Genomic DNA, 21,302 nt, shown 5'->3' with positions numbered 1-21,302 from the left:
TCTCCCTATCCAGTAAGTGAATTTGTCCCTCCAGTTCTTCCAGTTTTCCTCTGTTTCGCCTACTCCTGGCAGCCTGAAAGGAGATGATACAGCCTCTCAGATAAGCCTTCAGTGTTTCCCACAATAATGCTGGGGAGGTCTCTGTGTTGTCGTTGGTATCAAAGAAAAATGGTAATTTGGTCTTTAAGATATTCACAGAATGTTGGTTCTGTGAGGAGCTGAGGATTCATCCTCCAGACCCTCTCGTTTAGTACAATGTCACCCAATCTCAGGGAGAAGGTGAGTGGACTGTGGTCCGTGATTATAATATCATGATACCTCACATTACAGGTATAGGGGAGTAGTCTAGCATCCAACAAAAAGTAGTCAATTTGAGTGTAAACATTGTGAACATGAGAGTAAAAGGAGTATTCCCTACCCGTAGGGTTAGCGATCCTCCATATATCAAATAAGTTCGAATTTTTTATGTAGGTATTCAAGAATTCGCTTGAATAGGAGGTAGGGGTTCGCCGGGTAGAGGATCTATCCAAATACTGGTCTAGCACACAGTTAAGGTCCCCTACAATGACCAGGTTAGTATGGGAGATATCTGGAATCAGGGCAAGGACTCTTTTGAAAAAAGAGGGGTTATCAATGTTTGGCCCATAGATATTTAGTAGAGTTACTGAGGTAGAGTGGATTTCTCCTATTACGATCACATACCGACCCTCTTTATCCGCAAGGGTGGTTTTATGTAGAAAGGGAATTCCTTTCCGTACCAGAATCGCTGTGCCTCTCGTTTTGGCAGAGAAGTTAGAGTGATACACTTGCCCCACCCACCTACACTTAAGTCTGCTATGAGAGTTATTCTTCAGATGGGTTTCTTGCAAAAATATAATATCAGACGAGAGTGCTTTCAGGTTGGCTAGGACCTTGCCCCTCTTAATTGGTTCGTTTAAACCCTTGACATTCCAGGAAGTGAATGTAAGCCCCGCCCTCCTCTCATTTGTAGTTCCTATGGTGGCCTGCATACCATGTAACTTGATAAAAAGTTAAGGAAGCGCACCAAACCATCACGATCAGCATATGTAGCACCTACACCCGAGCAGTATCCAACCCACCCCTCCCACCCTGCAAGCACCTTTACTTCCCACCCTGTTCCCCTAATTTCCCCAACACTTACCCCCCCCATCAACCCATATTTAACAGGCATGCAAACAGGAGAAGAAAAAAAAGGAAAAATAAAAATAATAAACACATTGTCTGGCCGATGCCAAAAAAGCACGGCGCGACCTCGAACAAGAGGTAAAACAAAAATAAAATCCCAACTATACGTTCACCTCTCACTATCCTAGAACTTCTACTAACATATGAACTGAGGAGGCTCCCGCGAATAAAGTGTTCAGTTGGCATCTAATAAACCTAAACCGAATAAGTTGCAACTTAAACATATTGCGCATTTAAGCGTCATCCTGGGTCAATCCCAGAGATAAGCAAGATATAGCCTCAAGATTATATTGCTAAGCACTGCCGGTCAAAAAATAAACCATCCGCAACCGACATAGTCAGCCGTACCTTTACATACTGTGGGTCAGGAGATCGGAACAAGGATTTGCTAAATTAAACGTTCCCCCCATTAAATTAAAATATATATATATATATATTATTTAATTTTTAAATATATATACATACACACATGCATACACACATACACATACATACACACATACACACATGCATATACATACACACACACACACACACACACACACACATACACACATACATACCTACATACCCACACAAAAAAATGGTATATATATTTAAAGAATATGTATATACATCCATATGCACATATACACATACAAACATTCATACCCCAGTATAACAATCTACACTGATTTAAAATGTACACATACATAATACTAAAATGCTAAGAGAAAATAGTAATAAAGTACAAATAGAAATGATATGTACGTACACCTACACAGCCATATAAGCACTAAAGAGGGCTGGTGGGACTCTAGTCGGGAGAGCGGCCCACGGCTAGCCAAAGGCAGAACGGCACAAAACATCAACTTGCTAACCAGGTGTCTGCGTCTGCCCCTTCCCAACCATCACCCCCATTCCCCTGCAAGCAATAAATAAATGGTATGGTAGTAAGAATAATGTAAGGATTGAAAAATAAATAACGATACAAAACAAAAGTGCGGGAATATAAGTATATCCATCCGAAGGTGTCAGTGATCAAACCTGGAAGTAAAAATATGCATCACTCTGAGCACAGCCGGGATGAAAGTGAATTTAACGTTAAATGAGAGCTCTGACCGCCATCCATTGGTCGGCTCAGCGTCTTACATGTTCGGTAGCCCTTGTTGAGCCCGTTTAATACGGTTTCACCCAATATGGTATAGTATGGATTCGAGTCCATGAGCAGACCCTAACACGCAATGACAAGGCACTCTAACCTGTATGGGGGATTGGTGTATATCCCCGGATAAACTTCTCTGTGTCCAAAACCGAGGAGAGCCAAATCTTCTCACCGGAAGGCGGGGTAATTCTTAGTCTTGCAGGGAAGAGTAAGGCTGGGTGAAGATGGAGTTTGTAGAGTTTGGTCATGACATCTCTGTAGTCGGCGCGATGCTTTGCCACATCGGGCGCATAATCCTCATATACACGGAATGGATGCCCTTTATGTGACAGGTTGCCCCTCATTCGAGCTTCACGCAGGATAAGATCCTTGGTCTTGAAACTGTGACAACAGATGATTACTGGGCGAGGACGTTGGCCCGGTCCAGGCACTGGGACAAGGGAGCGATGTGCATGGTCCAGCTGGGGATCCGAATCCAAAACATCCGATCCCATTGCATCCTTCAATAGCTTGGCGAAGAAGTCGGTGGGGCGAGAGCCCGCCTCTACCCCCTCTGCCAGACCAACAACGCGAAGGTTATTACCTCTGGATCGGCCCTCCAGGTCCACCACTTTCACAGAAAGCCTCTATCCTGCAATGACGTGCATAGCTTCTCTAACTCGTCGATCCTACCAGTGTTGAATTCAGAAGATTTCTCAAGGTGTGGATGTATTTCAAGGCTTACATTTAAACTCAGTGCCACTTTGCTTGACATCATGGTGATTATTAAAAGATATCAGCCAAGGCCTCAGAAAAAAATTGTAAACCTCCACAAGTCTGGTTCATCCTTGGGAGCAATTTCCAAATGCCTGAAGGTACCACGTTCATCTGTATAAACAATAGTATGCAAGTATAAACACCATGGCCATCATACCGCTCAGGAAGGAGATGCATTCTGTCTCTTAGAGATTAATGTACTTTGGTGCGAAAAGTGCAAATCAATCCCAGAACAACAGCAAAGGACCTTGAGATGATGCTGGAGGAAACAGGTACAAAAGTATCTATATCCACAGTAAAACAAGTCCTATGTCAACATAACCTGAAAGGCTGCATGGAATGACCTTTATTCCCAGCATGGAAGAAGCCACTGCTCCAAAACCGCCATAAAAAAACAGACTACGGTTTGCAACTGCACATGGGGACAAAGATCATACTTTTTGGAGAAATGTCCTCTGGTCTGATGAAACAAAAATAGAACTGTTTGGCCATAATTACCATCATTATGTTTGGAGGAAAAAGGGGGATGCTTGCAAGCCGAAGAACACCATTCCAACCGCGAAGCACGGGGGTGGCAGCATCATGTTGTGGGGGTGCTTTGCTGCAGGAGGGACTGGTGCACTTCACAAAATAGATGGCATCATGGGGGAGGAATATTTTGTGGATATATTGAAGCAACATCCCAAGATCTCAACTTATTGTGGGAAGCTACCCGAAATGTTTTACCCAAGTTAAACAATTTAAAGGCAATGCTACCAAATATTAATTGAGTGTATGTAAACTTCTGACCCACTGGGAATGTGATGAAAGAAATATAAGCTGAAATAAATAATTCTCTTTACTATTATTCTGACATATACTGTAACATTCTTAAAATATAGTGGTGATCCTAACTGACCTAAGACAGGGAATTTTTACTAGGTTTAAATGTCAGGAATTTTGAAAACTGAGTTTAAATGTATTTGGCTAGGTGTATGTAAACTTCCCAACTTCAACTGTACAGATATGTCAGAGCGGCATTGGACTAAGATACGGTAGCATAGTATAGAGTACAGTTTAAACATATGAGATGAGTAATGCAAGATATGGAGACATTATTAAAGTGGCTAGTGTTTCATTTCCTTAAAGTGGCCAGGGATTCCTAATCTATGTCTATAGGCAGCAGCCTCTGATTTGCTGGAGAGGGCTGTTCAACAGTCAGTTGTGTAGTACAGAATACAGTACAGTATATTCACGTGAAATGGGTGATGCAATATGTAAGCTCAATTTAAAAGTGACTTAGATTCTGTAGAATAGTGTGGAGTGCAGTTTATACATATGAGATGAGTAATGCTTGATACGGAACATTATTAAAGTGGCTAGTGATCCATTTCTAAAAGTGGCCAGGGATTCCTAATCTATGTCTATAGGCAGCCGCCTCTGATGTGCTAGTGATGTGCTAGTTTAACAGTCTGATGGCCTTGAGATAGAAGCTGTTTTTCAGTCTCTCGTTCCCAGCTTTGATGCACCTGTACTGACCTCGCCTTCTGGATGATAGTGGGGTGAACAGGCAGTGGCTCGGGTGGTTGTTGTCCGTGATGATCTTTTTGGCCTTCCTATGGCATCGGGTGCTGTAGGTGTCCAGGAGGGCGGGAAGTTTGACCCCAGTAATGCGTTGGGCAGACCGCACCACCATCTGGAAAGCTTTGCGGTTGTGTGCGGTGCAGTAAAAGTCAACCTTGCCCCTATATCGATGTTTATGCTGCTTGATTGCTTTGCGGAGGGAATAACTTCACTGTTTGTATTCCTCCATATTCCCAGTCTTCTTGCCCTGGTTAAATGCGGTTGTTCGCGCTTTCAGTTTTGCGCGAATGCTCCCATCTATCCATGGTTTCTGGTTGGGGTAGGTTTTAATAGTCACAGTGGGTACAGCATCTCCTATGCACTTCCTGATAAACTCTTTCACCGTATCAGTACTTGTGTCAATATTATTTTCTGAAGCTACTCTGAACATATCCCAGTCCACGTGACCAAAACAATCAAAATACTGCAGAGTTGCTTAAGAGTCGCAATGCTGCCATCTCCATTGGCGCAATCATCCGTCGCCATCATTAGGCCATCATTATACAGCTATTATCATGTACATTGGTGTGATAGTGACAGGCACTTACCCTGCTGATAGCAACAGGGAGCAAATCCCAACGGACTCCCCCCGAGCCTGTGGAGAGAGGGGGGAGACAGGTGGAGGAATGATTGGCACATAGTACCCCTGGAAATTGTTTTATTAGGTCTACTACATCACACCACTAGCTGTCTGTCTGTAGCTGTCTGCCCCTAGCTGTTCACCCCTAGCTGTCTGTCTGCCCCTAGCTGTTCACCCCTAGCTGTCTGTCTGCCCCTAGCTGTCTGTCTGCCCCTAGCTGTCTGTCTGCCCTAGGTGTCTGTCCACCCCTAGCTGTCTGCCACTAGCTGTCTGTGTACCCCATACTGTCTGCACCTAGCTGTCTGCCCCTAGCTGTCTGTCTGCCCCCAGCTGTCTGCCCCTAGCTGTCTGCACCTAGCTGTCTGTCTGCCCCTAGCTGTCTGCACCCAGCTGTCTGCCCCTAGCTGTCTATCTGCCTCTAGCAGTCTGCACCTAGCTGTCTGCCCCTAGCTGTCTGTCTGCCCCTAGCTGTCTGCCCCTAGCTGTCTGTCTGCCCCTAGCTGTCTGTCTGCCCCCAGCTGTCCACCCCTAGCTGTCTGCCCCTAGCTGTCTGTCTACCCCTTACTGTCTGCACCTAGCTGTCTGCCCCTAGCTGTCTGTCTGCCCCTAGCTGTCTGCACCTAGCTGTCTGTCTGCCCCTAGCTGTCTGCACCCAGCTGTCTGCCCCTAGCTGTCTATCTGCACCTAGCTGTCTGCCCCTAGCTGTCTGTCTGCCCCTAGCTGTCTGCCCCTAGCTGTCTGCCCCTAGCTGTCTGTCTGCCCCTAGCTGCTGTCTGTCTGTCTGCCCCTAGCTGTCTGTCTGCCCCCTTACTGTCTGCACCTAGCTGTCTGTCTGCCCCTAGCTGTCTGTCTGCCCCTAGCTGTCTGCACCTAGCTGTCTGCCCCTAGCTGTCTGTCTGTCTGCCCCTAGCTGTCTATCTGCACCTAGCTGTCTGCCCCTAGCTGTCTGTCTGCCCCTAGCTGTCTGTCTGCCCCTAGCTGTCTGTCTGCCCCTAGCTGTCTGCACCTAGCTGTCTGCACCTAGCTGTCTGTCTGTCTGCCCCTAGCTGTCTGTCTGCCCCTAGCTGTCTGCACCTAGCTGTCTGCACCTAGCGGTCTGCACCTAGCTGTCTGTCTGCCCCAGCTGTCTGCACCTAGCTGTCTGTCTGCCCCTAGCTGTCTGCCCCCAGCTGTCTGCCCCTAGCTGTCTGTCTGCCCCTAGCTGTCTGCACCTAGCTGTCTGCACCTAGCTGTCTGCCCCTAGCTGTCTGCACCTAGCGGTCTGCACCTAGCTGTCTGTCTGCCCCTAGCTGTCTGCCCCTATCTGTCCACCCCTAGCTATCTGTCCACCCCTAGCTGTCTGTCTGCCCCTAGCTGTCTGTTTGCCCCTAGTTGTTTGCCCCAAGCTATCTGTCCACCCCTAGCTGTCTGTCTGCCCCTAGCTGTCTGTCTGCCCCTAGCTGTCTGTCTTCCCCCAGCTGTCTGACCCCAGCTTTCTGCACCTAGCTGTCTGCCCCTAGCTGTCTGCACCTAGCTTTCTGCACCTAGCTTTCTGCACCTAGCTGTCTACCCCTAGCTGTCTGTACCTAGCTGTCTGTCCACCCCTAGCTGTCTGTCTGCCCCTAGCTGTCTGTCCACCCCTAGCTGTCTGTCCACCCCTAGCTGTCTGTCTGCCCCTAGCTGTCTGTCTGCCCCTAGCTTTCTGCCCCTAGCTGTCTGTCTGCCCCCAGCTGTCTGTCCGCCCCTAGCTGTCTGCCCCTATCTGTCCACCCCTAGCTATCTGTCCACCCCTAGCTGTCTGTCTGCCCCTAGCTGTCTGTTTGCCCCTAGTTGTTTGCCCCAAGCTATCTGTCCACCCCTAGCTGTCTGTCTGCCCCTAGCTGTCTGCACCTAGCTTTCTGCCCCTAGCTGTCTGTCTGCCCCTAGCTGTCTGTCTGCCCCTAGCTGTCTGTCTTCCCCCAGCTGTCTGACCCCAGCTTTCTGCACCTAGCTGTCTGCCCCTAGCTGTCTGCACCTAGCTTTCTGCACCTAGCTTTCTGCACCTAGCTGTCTACCCCTAGCTGTCTGTCCACCCCTAGCTGTCTGTCTGCCCCTAGCTGTCTGTCCACCCCTAGCTGTCTGTCTGCCCCTAGCTGTCTGTCTGCCCCTAGCTGTCTGTCTGCCCCTAGCTTTCTGCCCCTAGCTGTCTGTCTGCCCCTAGCTGTCTGTCTGTCCCCAGCTGTCTGCCCCCAGCTGTCTGCCCCTAGCTGTCTGTCCACCCCTAGCTGTCTGTCTGCTCCCAGCTGTCTGCCCCTAGCTGTCTGCACCTAGCTTTCTGCCCCTAGCTGTCTAACTGTTAGTTACAACGATGGAGTCGTGACACACGGCTAGTCAGTTTGTTATCTAGTCTACCCCACTTTGTTACTATAAAGTCAAGAAAGATGTGTTTCATTGGGGAAAAAAACAAACCCTAATGTCAGCCATAAAACACAGGAGAGAGACAAGAGAGCGTTATCGGGGGTGATTTCGCCATCCATTGACGTCAGTCGGGAGGCCTTTGTGTTTGAAGGCCACGGTTGAAAGTGGATTTGTGACAGATCCTTATTTTTTTATTTGACCTTTATTTAACTAGGCAAGTCAGTTAAGATCAAATTCTTATTTTCAATGATGGCCTAGGAACAGTGGGTTAACTGCCTTGTTCAGGGGCAGAAGGACAGATTTGTACCGTGTCAGCTTTGGGGTTTGAACTTGCAACCTTCCAGTTACTAGTCCAACGCTCTAACCACTAGGCTACCCTGCCGCCCCTGACGTTCCAGTAATTGTATCTGTGCTCTTTTTCTCTCTGTGTGTTTAGAGCATGACACAACACTGACATTCACGTCATCATCACTTGCAGCACTCATGACCAACCACAAACACACCCACCTTGCAGTCGGCTCCAGCCCTGGCCAATCAGAACGGACAACATTCAAATCGCTTCGGAAGTGGCACAAAATCAAACAAACACAAATTATCTTAACAACATTAAGCCGGGCAAAAAGAACCACAGGATTACAATTTACAGAGTAAGAGAAGGTGACATGAATGACAGACCACCAAAGGATTGAGAAGTGAATGAAAGAAAGCTGAAAGGGCAAAGATGTCAGAAGAGAAACCTCAGGGCAGGGACATATGAAGGAGTGACAGCATTCTGGCGAGAAACAAAGAGAGCAGCCACATGGTTTCCATACACATCCACGTGCACACATATATACACACACACACACACACACACACACACACACACACACACACACACACACACACACACACACACACACACACACGCTGTCTCACCTGCTGCAGCTGTAGTCGGACCTTGCTGCAGAGCCGTTGCCAGTTGGCCCTAGCCCTGTCTGGACCAGGATCCATGATGAGCCTCTGATTGCTGGGAGAGGAATTTACAAGAGCAGAGCTCAATATATTTACATGATTTGATTTGATTTGATTTGTTAGAACATAATGTAACTTTTTTTTATAGGCAGTAGTGGCTAGTAACGGATACTAATAAAACTGTAGAATAATGTATTGTGTATATAGTATGTAGTGTATATGTATTGTGTATATGTAGTGTATATGTTGTGTGTATAAGTAGTAAATATGTTGTCTGTATACAGTATTTAGTGTATATGCAGGCTATATACAGTATGTAGTGTGTATATGTAGTGTGTATACAGTATGTAGGGTGTATATGTAGTATATATGTAGTGTGTGTATATGTAGTGTATATGTAGTGTGTACAGTATACAGTATGTAGTGTGTATAGGTAGAAGATGTAGGGAAGTGAATAATTGTTATAGTATTAAATCTAGAATTGGCTTCCTATTTCGCAACAAAGCCTCCTTCACTCATGCTGCCAAACATACCCTTGTAAAACTGACCATCCTACCGATCCTCGACTTCGGCGACGTCATTTACAAAATAGCCTCCAATACCCTACTCATTAAATTGGATGCAGTCTATCACAGTGCTATCTGTTTTGTCACCAAAGCCCCATATACTACCCACCACTGCGACCTGTACGCTCTCGTTGGCTGGCCCTCGCTTCATACTCGTCGCCAAACCCACTGGCTCCAGGTCATCTACAAGACCCTGCTAGGTAAAGTCCCCCCTTATCTCACCTCGCTGGTCACCATAGCAGCACCCACCTGTAGCACGCGCTCCAGCAGGTATATCTCTCTGGTAACCCCCAAAACCAATTCTTACTTTGGCCGCCTCTCCTTCCAGTTCTCTGCTGCCAATGACTGGAACGAACTGCAAAAATCTCTGAAACTGGAAACACTTATCCCCCTCACTAGCTTTAAGCACCAGCTGTCAGAGCAGCTCACAGATTACTACACCTGTACATAGCCCATCTATAATTTAGCCCAAACAACTACCTCTCCCCCTACTGTATTTTTTTATTTTGCTCCTTTGCACCCCCATTATTTCTATCTCTACTTTGCACATTCTTCCACTGCAAATCTACCATTCCAGTGTTTATTTTTATTTATTTTTTAATTTACTTGCTATATTTTATTTACTTTGCCACCATGGCCTTTTTTTGCCTTTACCTCCCTTATCTCACCTCATTTGCTCACATTGTATATAGACACATTTTTCTACTGTATTATTGACTGTATGTTTGTTTTACTCCATGTGTAACTCTGTGTTGTTCGTGTCGAACTGCTTTGCTTTATTGTGACCAGGTCGCAATTGTAAATGAGAACTTGTTCTCATCTTGCCTACATGGTTAAATAAAGTTGAAATAAATAAATAAAATATGAGAAGGTGCTCTGGCTACATTACACACACAAATAAAGGTGCTATCTAGAACCTAAAAGGGTTATCCTATGGCTGTCCCCATAGGATAACCCTTTGAAGAACCTTTTTTGGTTCCAGGTAGAACCAGTTTGATTCCAGGTAGAAGCCTTTAGGTTCCATGTAGAACCATTTTTGGTTGCAGGTAGAACCCTTTTGGTTCCAGATGGAACCCTTTTGGAACTGTTTTTTTCTAAGAGTGCAGTAGAGGAGGTTTCACCTGACGACCGGGGTCTTCTCTGGGGGGACTTCTGCTGGGAGGCTCTCTACGACAGGGACCTCCATCTCTAAAGTCAGAGGCTCCTCCACTTGGATGTCTAGGTGGATGTCATCCAGGGCATCAAACACCGGAGGCTGGGTATCTGGAGCAGGGGGCTGGGTATCTGGAGCAGGGGGCTGGGTATCTGGAGCAGGGGGGGGCTTGATGAGGGATGGATGGATCATTGGGGTGAAGGTAGGCTTGGTGGAGGCTGTGGTGACAGGGGGCTGGAAAGGGAGCATTGAGTGGGCTTGAGAGGTGGGGGCCAGGGAAGAGGGAACCAGGGTTGGGGGTTGTGGCTGCTGCTCTCTCAGGGAGGCCTGTTTCTCCAGAGGAGGCCTGGCAATGGAGGCCTTGGGGGGCAGCGTGGAAGCCGTGCTTGTAGGGGAGGAGGTGTAGTGCAGCTCCTCGCTTAGAGTGCTGTCCATCTCCTCCTCCTCCTCTCTCTCATAGTCGTACTCCCCCTCTCCATCTTCGGGCTCATAAAGCTCACCCTCCTCCTCGTCATCTTTTATGTAGCCCCCCTCGTCACTGTACACCTCCTCGGGCGCGTCGGGATCCCAGCCGTAGCTGACAGAGGAGTGACAGGAGTGGTAGGCGTTGTCCTCATCGTAGAGCTCCACAGAGCCCCTCATGTTCCCCTCGACCTCTGGGCCAAACTCCTCACTGAGCTGGGAGCTGCCTTGACTCAGCTCCCCGGAGGAGGCATAGTGACTGCTGCCTGTAGGACTTTAGACACATGGACCACATTCAGATACACAGACACACAAGCAGACTGTAACAAAAGTAACATGTTACCCCCATCATTGCTTGACACTGTGGCACATCATAGGAGGAAGAGGTAATAACAGGCTGCCACTGAGGCGAAGAGGACACAGAGGAGCCACAGCCACACAGAACACACTAACACTTCAACACTGCAACTCACATGAATGTGGCACAATTGTTCCCCTATGCCTCCAGACTGGGGATGAAACACTATAAACACTAAAGAACCAAAGTGGCCCCATAGAGTGCATGTTAAAGGTGACATATTGGGATAAGGATCCAGAGTGGGGACCAGAGGGCATGTTAAAGGTGACATATTGGGATAAGGAGCCAGAGTGGGGACCAGAGGGCATGTAAAGGTGACATATTGGGATAAGGAGCCAGAGTGGGGACCAGAGGGCATGTAAAGGTGACATATTGGATAAGGAGCCAGAGTGGGGACCAGAGGGCATGTTAAAGGTGACATATTGAGATACGGAGCCAGAGTGGGGACCAGAGGGCATGTTAAAGGTGACATATTGTGATAAGGAGCCAGAGTGGGGACCAGAGGGCATGTTAAAGGTGACATATTGGGATAAGGAGCCAGAGTGGGGATCAGGGGGCATGTTAAAGGTGACATATTGGGATAAGGAGCCAGAGTGGGGATCAGGGGGCATGTTAAAGGTGACATATTGGGATAAGGAGCCAGAGTGGAGACCAGAGGGCATGTTAATGGTGACATATTGGGATAAGGAGCCAGAGTGGGGATCAGGGGGCATGTTAAAGGTGACATATTGGGATAAGGAGCCAGAGTGGAGACCAGAGGGCATGTTAATGTGACATGTTGGGATAAGGAGCCAGAGTGGGGACCAGAGGGCATGTTAAAGGTGACATATTGGGATAAGTAGCCAGAGTGGGGACCAGAGGGCATGTTAAGGTGACGTATTGGGATAAGGAGCCAGAGTGGAGACCAAATGGCATGTTAAACATGACATATTGGGATAAGGAGCTAGAGTGGGGACCAGAGGGCATGTTAAAGGTGACATGTTGGGATAAGGAGCCAGAGTGGAGACCAGAGGGCAAGTTAAGGTGACATATTGGGATAAGGAGCCAGAGTGGAGACCAGAGGGCATGTTAATGGTGACATATTGTGATAAGGAGCCAGAGTGGGGACCAGAGGGCATGTTAAAGGTGACATATTGGGATAAGGAGCCAGAGTGGGGACCAGAGGGCATGTTAATGGTGACATATTGGGATAAGGAGCCAGAGTGGGGACCAGGGGGCATGTTAATGGTGACATATTGGGATAAGGAGCCAGAGTGGGGACCAGAGGGCATGTAAAGGTGACATATTGGGATAAGGAGCCAGAGTGTGACAGAACAGTTAACCTAAAGTAAGAGGAAAAAGGTAGTGAACCAACCAAGGCAACCCAGACCAAGGGATGGGCTAGTATGTGTTCAGATGCATGAGTGTGAGTGTGGGTTGGGTGGTGTAGTTATGGGTCTTTATTTCAGTATTTTGAGATATTATTGGTGAATGCTTTGAATCCTACACTGGGCTGACAGGAGTGGAGAAACAGCATCTTTTTAGGATATATTTATCGTCTATGATGAATGAGGCTATTAGTGAGTAGGGAAAGAGAATGAGACGCGGCATGAGTTAGAGAGAGAGAGCAGACAGGAACAACACAAACCCCAACACATACACACAAGTCCACCCGTTTACACACTATCGATTAGAGCAGTGAAGGTTCAATAATGCAGGAGACGGGGGGACAGGAAAACACCTGAGGAAAGGACACCAACACGCACAAACACGCACACGGCATATGCACAAAACCACATACACACTCACAGACAGAATCCTGACCCCCAACCTGCTACTCAATAAAGAAGCGCACACACATGCAAACTCTCTTTGTTTGTCTCTTCTCTTTGTTTCTCTCTCTTTGTTTGTCTCTCTCTGTTTGTCTCTCTCTGTTTGTCTCTCTCTGTTTGTCTCTCTCTGTTTGTCTCTCTCTGTGTTTGTCTCTTCTCTGTGTTTGTCTCTTCTCTTTGTTTGTCTCTCTCTGTGTTTGTCTCTCTCTGTGTTTGTCTCTTCTCTTTGTTTGTCTCTCTCTGTGTTTGTCTCTCTCTGTGTTTGTCTCTCTCTTTGTTTGTCTCTTCTCTTTGTTTGTCTCTCTCTTTGTTTCTCTTCTCTTTGTTTGTCTCTCTCTGTGTTTGTCTCTCTCTGTGTTTGTCTCTCTCTGTGTTTGTCTCTCTCTGTGTTTGTCTCTTCTCTTTGTTTGTCTCTTCTCTTTGTTTGTCTCTTCTCTTTGTTTGTCTCTCTCTTTGTTTGTCTCTCTCTGTGTTTGTCTCTCTCTGTGTTTGTCTCTCTCTGTGTTTGTCTCTCTCTGTGTTTGTCTCTTCTCTTTGTTTCTCTCTCTTTGTTTGTCTGTCTGTCTGTCTGTCTGTCTGTCTGTCTGTATGTATGTGTGAGAGAGAGAGACATACATACATACATACATACATACATACATACATACATACATACATACATACATACATACATACATACATACATACATACATACATACATACATACATACATACATACATACATACATACATACATACATACATACATACATACATACATACATACATACATACATACATACATACATACATACATACATACATACATACATACATACATACATACATACATACATACATACATACATACATACATACATACATACATACATACATACATACATACATACATACATACATACATACATACATACATACATACATACATACATACATACATACATACATACATACATACATACATACATACATACATACATACATACATACATACATACATACATACATACATACATACATACATACATACATACATACATACATACATACATACATACATACATACATACATACATACATACATACATACATACATACATACATACATACATACATACATACATACATACATACATACATACATACATACATACATACATACATACATACATACATACATACATACATACATACATACATACATACATACATACATACATACATACATACATACATACATACATACATACATACATACATACATACATACATACATACATACATACATACATACATACATACATACATACATACATACATACATACATACATACATACATACATACATACATACATACATACATACACACAGACCCACAGACCCCACACACAGACCCCACACACAGACCCACACACACAGACCCACACACACAGACCCACACACACAGACCCACACACACAGACCCACAAGAACACACATGGGCCTGCTGTCCGATAGAAACCAGCATTTCTGTCAGACAGATGTGAGGAGGAAGATGAGGAAGAGGAGGAGGTGGAGAGGAGGTGCAGAGACCCACCTATTGGAGAGTGAGTGCCTACTGTCTAGAGTGTACTGGCGGCTGGTGTGCCGGCTTGAACCTGAAGCTGAATCGAGATCGCTGTGCCCGTTGGTGGCTGAGTCTAAAGTATCATAGCATCTGGCAGGTTGGGGCAGGAGAGGAGACGCAGGAGAGGAGAAGCATCAGTACAGCCCAGCCAAAGGCTTTTCAAAGACACACAGCAACGTACACACACCAAACTGAAACACACACTGCCCAGCACACCTACTGCATAAAGATCACTGGCATAGATAGATAGATAGATAGATAGATAGATAGATAGATAGATAGATAGATAGATAGATAGATAGATAGATAGATAGATAGATAGATAGATAGATAGATAGATAGATAGATAGATAGATAGATAGATAGATAGATAGATAGATAGATAGATAGATAGATAGATAGATAGATAGATAGATAGATAGATAGATAGATAGATAGATAGATAGATAGATAGATAGATAGATAGATAGATAGATAGATAGATAGATAGATAGATAGATAGATAGATAGATAGATAGATAGATAGATAGATAGATAGATAGATAGATAGATAGATAGATAGATAGATAGATAGATAGATAGATAGATAGATAGATAGATAGATAGATAGATAGATAGATAGATAGATAGATAGATAGATAGATAGATAGATAGATAGATAGATAGATAGATAGATAGATAGATAGATAGATAGATAGATAGATAGATAGATAGATAGATAGATAGATAGATAGATAGATAGATAGATAGATAGATAGATAGATAGATAGATAGATAGATAGATAGATAGATAGATAGATAGATAGATAGATAGATAGATAGATAGATAGATAGATAGATAGATAGATAGTGATTGGTTTTTAGCCATAGTGGACCTTGCAGGTTCATATCGCTTAAAACAGAATCACTGCTGATAGAAGCCTTTATGCAATAATGTGGCTGCACCTAGCAATGTATGAGTTTGAGTGAACTTGCGCCTTTGAACAACAGATGAACAGACAAAAAAACAGGGGACTGTATTTCAGCCACGCACACGCACACACACGTGTATACACACACAATGATCATTGTGACAAGGTGCCAGTAAGGATCTTGACAGATGACCTGTATACAATGGGCTGCTCCTTCAGGCTGATATAGTGAGACCAGAGACAGTGAAGTCACATTGGGACAACAGGTTACCATAAAACATCAGTGTGAATATGAAATCAAACAAGGAGGCATATCTATTCTGCTCTGTATCAGTCTGCTTTACTCTGTGAGAACAGAGTGTTGATCTCCAGACGAAGTCAGTATGGATCCCTTGACTAAGAAAAGGAGGTGAGATACATGCTGTGTGTGTCTCAATAGTCCAGCGTTGTTTCCTTTCCTCGTCTTCTTTCCTTCACCCACACAAATCTCAAAGAGCTGGACAGGGGAAATGTACAACTTATACATTTCACCTACCCTGCATGTTTTTTGATTAGTAGAACTGCAGGATAGCAGCTTGTAAAGAAATTACTCAAATGTAATTATAAAATGAAGGAAACAAGGAAAGGAAGGCACTTGGGCTTATTGGGACGAACCCCTTATTGAGACCCTGAGGACCGAGTAAACCAGATAATGAACCAGATAAGGAGGACACGACAGCAGAGAGGGTAGGTTACCTGATGGCTCTATGGTTGTCATAGTCCAGCTCTTGGATGGAGCCGTTGTAGGAGGTGTGCGAGGAGTAGCGCTGGTCTCTCAGGATGGGGTACTGGTGCATGGAGGTGTTGGGCTGAGACATGGTGTAGAAGGGAGGGGGGATGCTGTTACTGGTCTCACTGCGGTAGTCACTGTCTCTGTCGTCCATTGCACTGTCTGGGTCCTCATCTACACACACAGGAAATGGTTGAAATATTATGATTATTATAGGGGCTAGGTTCATTACCCAGGATGCTAGTGAGTGCTTGGTGACTAATTTTAAAAACCTGCCAGTACAGGCCTACCGTACCAAGGCCAAAAGCAGATACATCACATTTATAGTGCTAAACTGTGTGAAAAGCTATAAAAACTCACTTTGCTGGTTTCCCCACAGACTCCAGTTACCTACAGGGACAGGGAGTAAGAAGTTATCACAATGTTGATTTGGGCCTGAGATATGAACTTCAGGTTAAAGAATGTACAACCATATGACCAGGAAATAAACCAGTCAGGGTGAGGGTACTGAACCCCCGGGAACCATTCTGATTGGGGGGTAGAACCCAGAGTGGAGCTGGAGACGGAGCAGTTCAGCGAAGGCAATATGGCTGACCTTGTGACGGATGGAGGGCCAAGGAGGGTTCAGGGTGTGGCAATTAGCAGAGCGCAGTGGGGAGTCAGCCATAACTCTCACCAGTAGAGCTGCCAACCCAGCGCCCCATGACTCATAGCCCATAAGCAGCCACCATCAATACACACTCACTGAAACACAGCACGTAGACACGCACACGCACAAGCACTCACACGTACACTGACCAACCTTCATGGCTGGTTGCTCACAAACCGTCTCTCACCCACGCACGCAGTCATGCAAGCAGGCACACACGCACACACACACACCTACTGACAGACTGAAACACCCACCGCAGCCCAGACTCATCCACAGACATCTCCGCCCACTCACCTGGGCTGTCATCATCAGACAGACAGGGCTGTGTCTGACAGGGCAGTGTAAGTATGTCAGCACACATCCATCACACAGCCAGCAGCCATAAATCACTGTGTGTGGAGTTGACGAGGCAGGCCTGCTGGCTTGATTCATCATGTCAGCTTTTCTCCTAATCCTTCCATACGCCTGCCTGCCTGCGGAGAAGCTAAACACCTTCTTCACCTGCTTTGAGGATAGTACAGTGCCACCAATGCGGCCCGCTACCAAGGACTGTGGCCTCTCCTTCTCCGTTGCCGACGTGAGTAAGACATTTAAGCGTGTTAATCCTCGCATGGCTGCCGGCCCAGACGGCATCCCTAGCTGGGTCCTCAGAGCATGCACAGACCAGCTGGCTGGCGTGTTTACGGACATATTCAATCTCTTCCTATCCCAGTCTGCTGTCCCCACTTGCTTCAAGATGTCCACAATTGTTCCTGTACCCAAGAAAGTAAAGGTAACTGAACTAAATGATTATCGCCCCGTAGCACTCACTTCTGTCATCATGAAGTGCTTTGAGAGGCTAGTTAGGGGTCATATCACCTCTACCTTACCTGACACCCGAGACGCACTCCAATTTTCTTACCGCCCTCGGTGTACACATCACTGACGAACTGAAATGATCCACCCACACAGGCAGTGTGGTGAAGGCACCACAGCACCTCTTCAACCTCAGGAGGCTGAAGAAATTTGTGTTGCTACCTGCTACCTGGAAAAAACTACCTGCTCTTCAGGACACCTACAGCCCCCAATGTCACAGGAAGGCCAAAAAGATCATCACGGACATCAACCAACCGAGCCACGGCATGTTCACCGCGCTACCATCCAGAAGGCGAGGTCAGTGCAGGTGCATCAAGAGACTGAAAAACAGCTTCTATCTCAAGGCCATCAGACTGTTAACTAGCCATCACTAGCCAGCTTCCACCAGGTTATGCAACCCTGCACCTTAGAGGCTGCTGCCCTGTATACATAGACTTGGAATCACTGGCCACTTAATAATGGAACACTAGTCACTTCAATAATGTTTAAATGTTTACCTACTGCTTTATTCCACTCATATGTATATACTGTATTCTATTCTACTGTGTTTTAGTCAATGCCACTGACATTGCTCAACCTAATATTTATACATTTCTTAATTCCATTCTTTTACTTTTAGATTTGTGTGTATTGTTGTGAATTGTTAGATACAACTGCGCTGTTGGAGCTAGGAACACAAGCATGTCTCTACACCCGCAATAACATCTGCTAAATATGTGTATGTGACTAATAAAATATGATTTGATTTTTGATTTGATTCGCTGCTTCCCCTCAAATCAGGAGGTGGAGAGTGAAGAAGAGGGGGAGAGGGAGGAATAAAGTGAAGTGAAGTGGAGGAGGAAGAGGAGGATGAGGAAGAAGAGGAAGGGGTGGAGAAAAAGGAAGAGGAGGAATAAAGTGAATATGAGAAGGAGGAGGATGAAGGGGAGGATAGCAAAGAGGAAGAGTGAAGAGGAGGAGGAAGAGACAGAGGAGAGTGAGAAGGAGGAAGAAGAGGGCCATGAAGAAAGTAAAAAAGAAGAAGGAAGGATGAAAGGGAGGAGGATGCTGTATGAAAGAGGGGAGAAGGAGACTGAAGAGGATACAGGCAGTATCAAGTGTCTACTACTCACAGCATTGTGTTGATGGTGCTTGAAGTGGTCTCTCCTCTTCCTGGTATGTATACTGTAACACACACACACACATCATATTTAATGCATCGAGTAAGTTAGGACTTTTGGAATTACTGATAGCCCTGCCTTGTAGCGGGTAAGATGTAAGCACAAAGAGAGGAGAGGAGGAAGAAATGCCTTACGCCCTGGTCCCTCATGGAGTTGAGCTGCTCCAGTTTCTTGGCCCAGTATTGAGCCTCATCCTCTGGAATGTCTGAAGCAGAAACACCCATTTACTGGTCAGGCACTTAGGACACACACACAGACAATTGTATATGCACAGACATACGCGGGCATGCACATACATACACACACACATGCACGCACACACACGCACAGATGCACACACAATGCTCTAATGGTTCCAAATGATTGCAATATACTTTGACACTCATAGGCTTCCATTGTCCGTGAGTATATTCAGATATAATGATGTAGATATACTGTAGGTAATAACAAGGAGATAGGGTTATAGTTCACTTTCAAGGCACAATAGAGAGCACATTTGACATGAGTGAGAGTGTCATCTGACCTAATGGCAGTTCAAATCGGCTGTCCAGCAGCACGCGGTGGAAGGTGGGGTCTTTGGTGCCTGTGATCTCATTCTCAGCCATGATGACCTGGGAGTCTAAGGTCAGCCACTGCCCCGGCCCCTCCTAAAACAAACAAACACACACACACACACACACACACACACACACACACACACACACGCACTGTTACTGTACGGGGCTAGGATGATGCTAAAAATAGCCCTAGCTAAAGTCTTTTGGAGGCGGGGGAGATACATCCTGTTACAACATTGTCCCCTGGTGGCACTGGGGCCACTAACTTTTTCGGTTGGTGGCACCAGCCCATGATTTGGTGGCACCCCGCAGCATCACACAATAGAATACACTTGATCCATCATCTTATAAAGTAATTATGAATTCATTCAATGCTTAATAAATTCAATGCTTTATTAAGAAGAGTAATAGAAGAGTAATAGACCACTGAGAAGATATTCAATAAATAAGTTGTTAAATCTAACATGTATACGCAGGAATGCATGATTCAAACTATTTTGATATACAACCTAATCCAGTGGTTGCCATGAATTCTGGGTTGACAATTAGGCTTTTAATTTACTGTCATAATAGGTCTCCATAATTTTCATATTTTTTTCAATAGTGTCGTGTCTTTACTATCATTAAATTGAAGACTTAGTTTTTATCAAAGATTCTCTGTAATTAGTCGGGGCACCAAGAAAAATATTCAGATTACAAAGTTATAATTTCCCAATATAACCTTTCAGATATTTTCATATCTGATCAATAGTCTTCTGATTAATTATTTATTTTACCTCACGTTGGTCTCATTCCAAACGTCGTAAATTGTTGGTTATCTGCATGAACCCAGTCTTAGTCATCCATACATCAATTGTCTTAAATAATTTATTTATTACTAACTAAGTAATTCACAGAAATGCATAAACAAAACAACAAAGTAAATATGGTTACAAGAAATGAAAGGAGAATGTGCCCTAGTGGGCTAAACCGGCATGGCGGCTTGTTAGACAAAAGGGAAGTGGGGGTTGACTAAGAAGTCACTCCAGAGTTAATAATTATAACAATTGAAATGCTAATCCTTTACACATGAACGCTCACTCATTCGGGAACAATTGCAATCAATCAATATATTTACGCTGTGTGTCGTCTTGATCGCTGTTGAAAAGTTTGTTTCTTTTGTAGAATTGTCCGTCTCTCTCTCTCTGTCGTAGTTATAGTGGATAGTTCAGAGTGACATTCATTCATGTTGTTGTAGAATAGATGTTTTGGCGGTTGTCGTTCTTCGCGTTCAATGATACCGAATTCCTATCTGCAGACTAGTAATTAATATCAAAGACTTGTTCTTATTCTGTCGGTATAGATAGTCTAAGAGTTTAACCACGTGGTATGGTTAAAAGATTCAGCAATGGTCTGCAACCTTTGTCCTCCCGTGATTGAGAGAAACATGGTCTGGTTGAGAATATCTCAAAGTTGGGTTTTATTCGGAATTGCAGAAAAGGGTCTGTCCCAGGATGCCTGACCCTAACTGGGCTCATGGGCGGTCCTCTGATTTAGTTCAACTCAAAAGGTAATTGGAGTTTCCTTCATTAAACAGTCCAAAATCACATTACACAATTTTACAAACAGTATCATCCTCACTCATTCATCTTATACAACAATTAGATGTAAACCTCATATCTGAGGTTACTATATAAACAGCGTTACGGTAATGTGGCCGCACCGTCTCCCATGAGCTTCCCCAAGTTGTAACAAACGGACCAGTTCGTAGCTGGATTCTTCACCGATCTTTTATACCTTCTCCGGAACGTAAACGTTGTCAGGACTTCAAGTTCTGTGAGGT

General features: G+C 45.1%; 1 protein-coding gene across 1 annotated transcript in view; it reads right to left on the bottom strand.

Moving 5' to 3' along the window:
• Positions 1 to 21,302, bottom strand: part of LOC112260563 (protein unc-13 homolog A-like) — a 90,930-nt gene that overhangs the window by 45,597 nt on the left and 24,031 nt on the right. Inside the window, exons 5-12 of the mRNA XM_042303935.1 lie at positions 19,447 to 19,570; positions 19,058 to 19,128; positions 18,876 to 18,927; positions 16,617 to 16,646; positions 16,223 to 16,430; positions 10,306 to 11,073; positions 8,583 to 8,673; positions 5,257 to 5,303 (exon numbers count right to left, since the gene is read on the bottom strand). Coding sequence (XP_042159869.1) covers positions 5,257 to 5,303; positions 8,583 to 8,673; positions 10,306 to 11,073; positions 16,223 to 16,430; positions 16,617 to 16,646; positions 18,876 to 18,927; positions 19,058 to 19,128; positions 19,447 to 19,570 — 1,391 coding nt within the window. The remainder of the gene's footprint in view (positions 1 to 5,256; positions 5,304 to 8,582; positions 8,674 to 10,305; positions 11,074 to 16,222; positions 16,431 to 16,616; positions 16,647 to 18,875; positions 18,928 to 19,057; positions 19,129 to 19,446; positions 19,571 to 21,302) is intronic.

The sequence above is a fragment of the Oncorhynchus tshawytscha genome, linkage group LG01, assembly GCF_018296145.1.
Source record: "Oncorhynchus tshawytscha isolate Ot180627B linkage group LG01, Otsh_v2.0, whole genome shotgun sequence".
NCBI classification, from domain to species: domain Eukaryota; kingdom Metazoa; phylum Chordata; class Actinopteri; order Salmoniformes; family Salmonidae; genus Oncorhynchus; species Oncorhynchus tshawytscha.
This window is presented reverse-complemented; position numbering and strand designations above follow the sequence as displayed.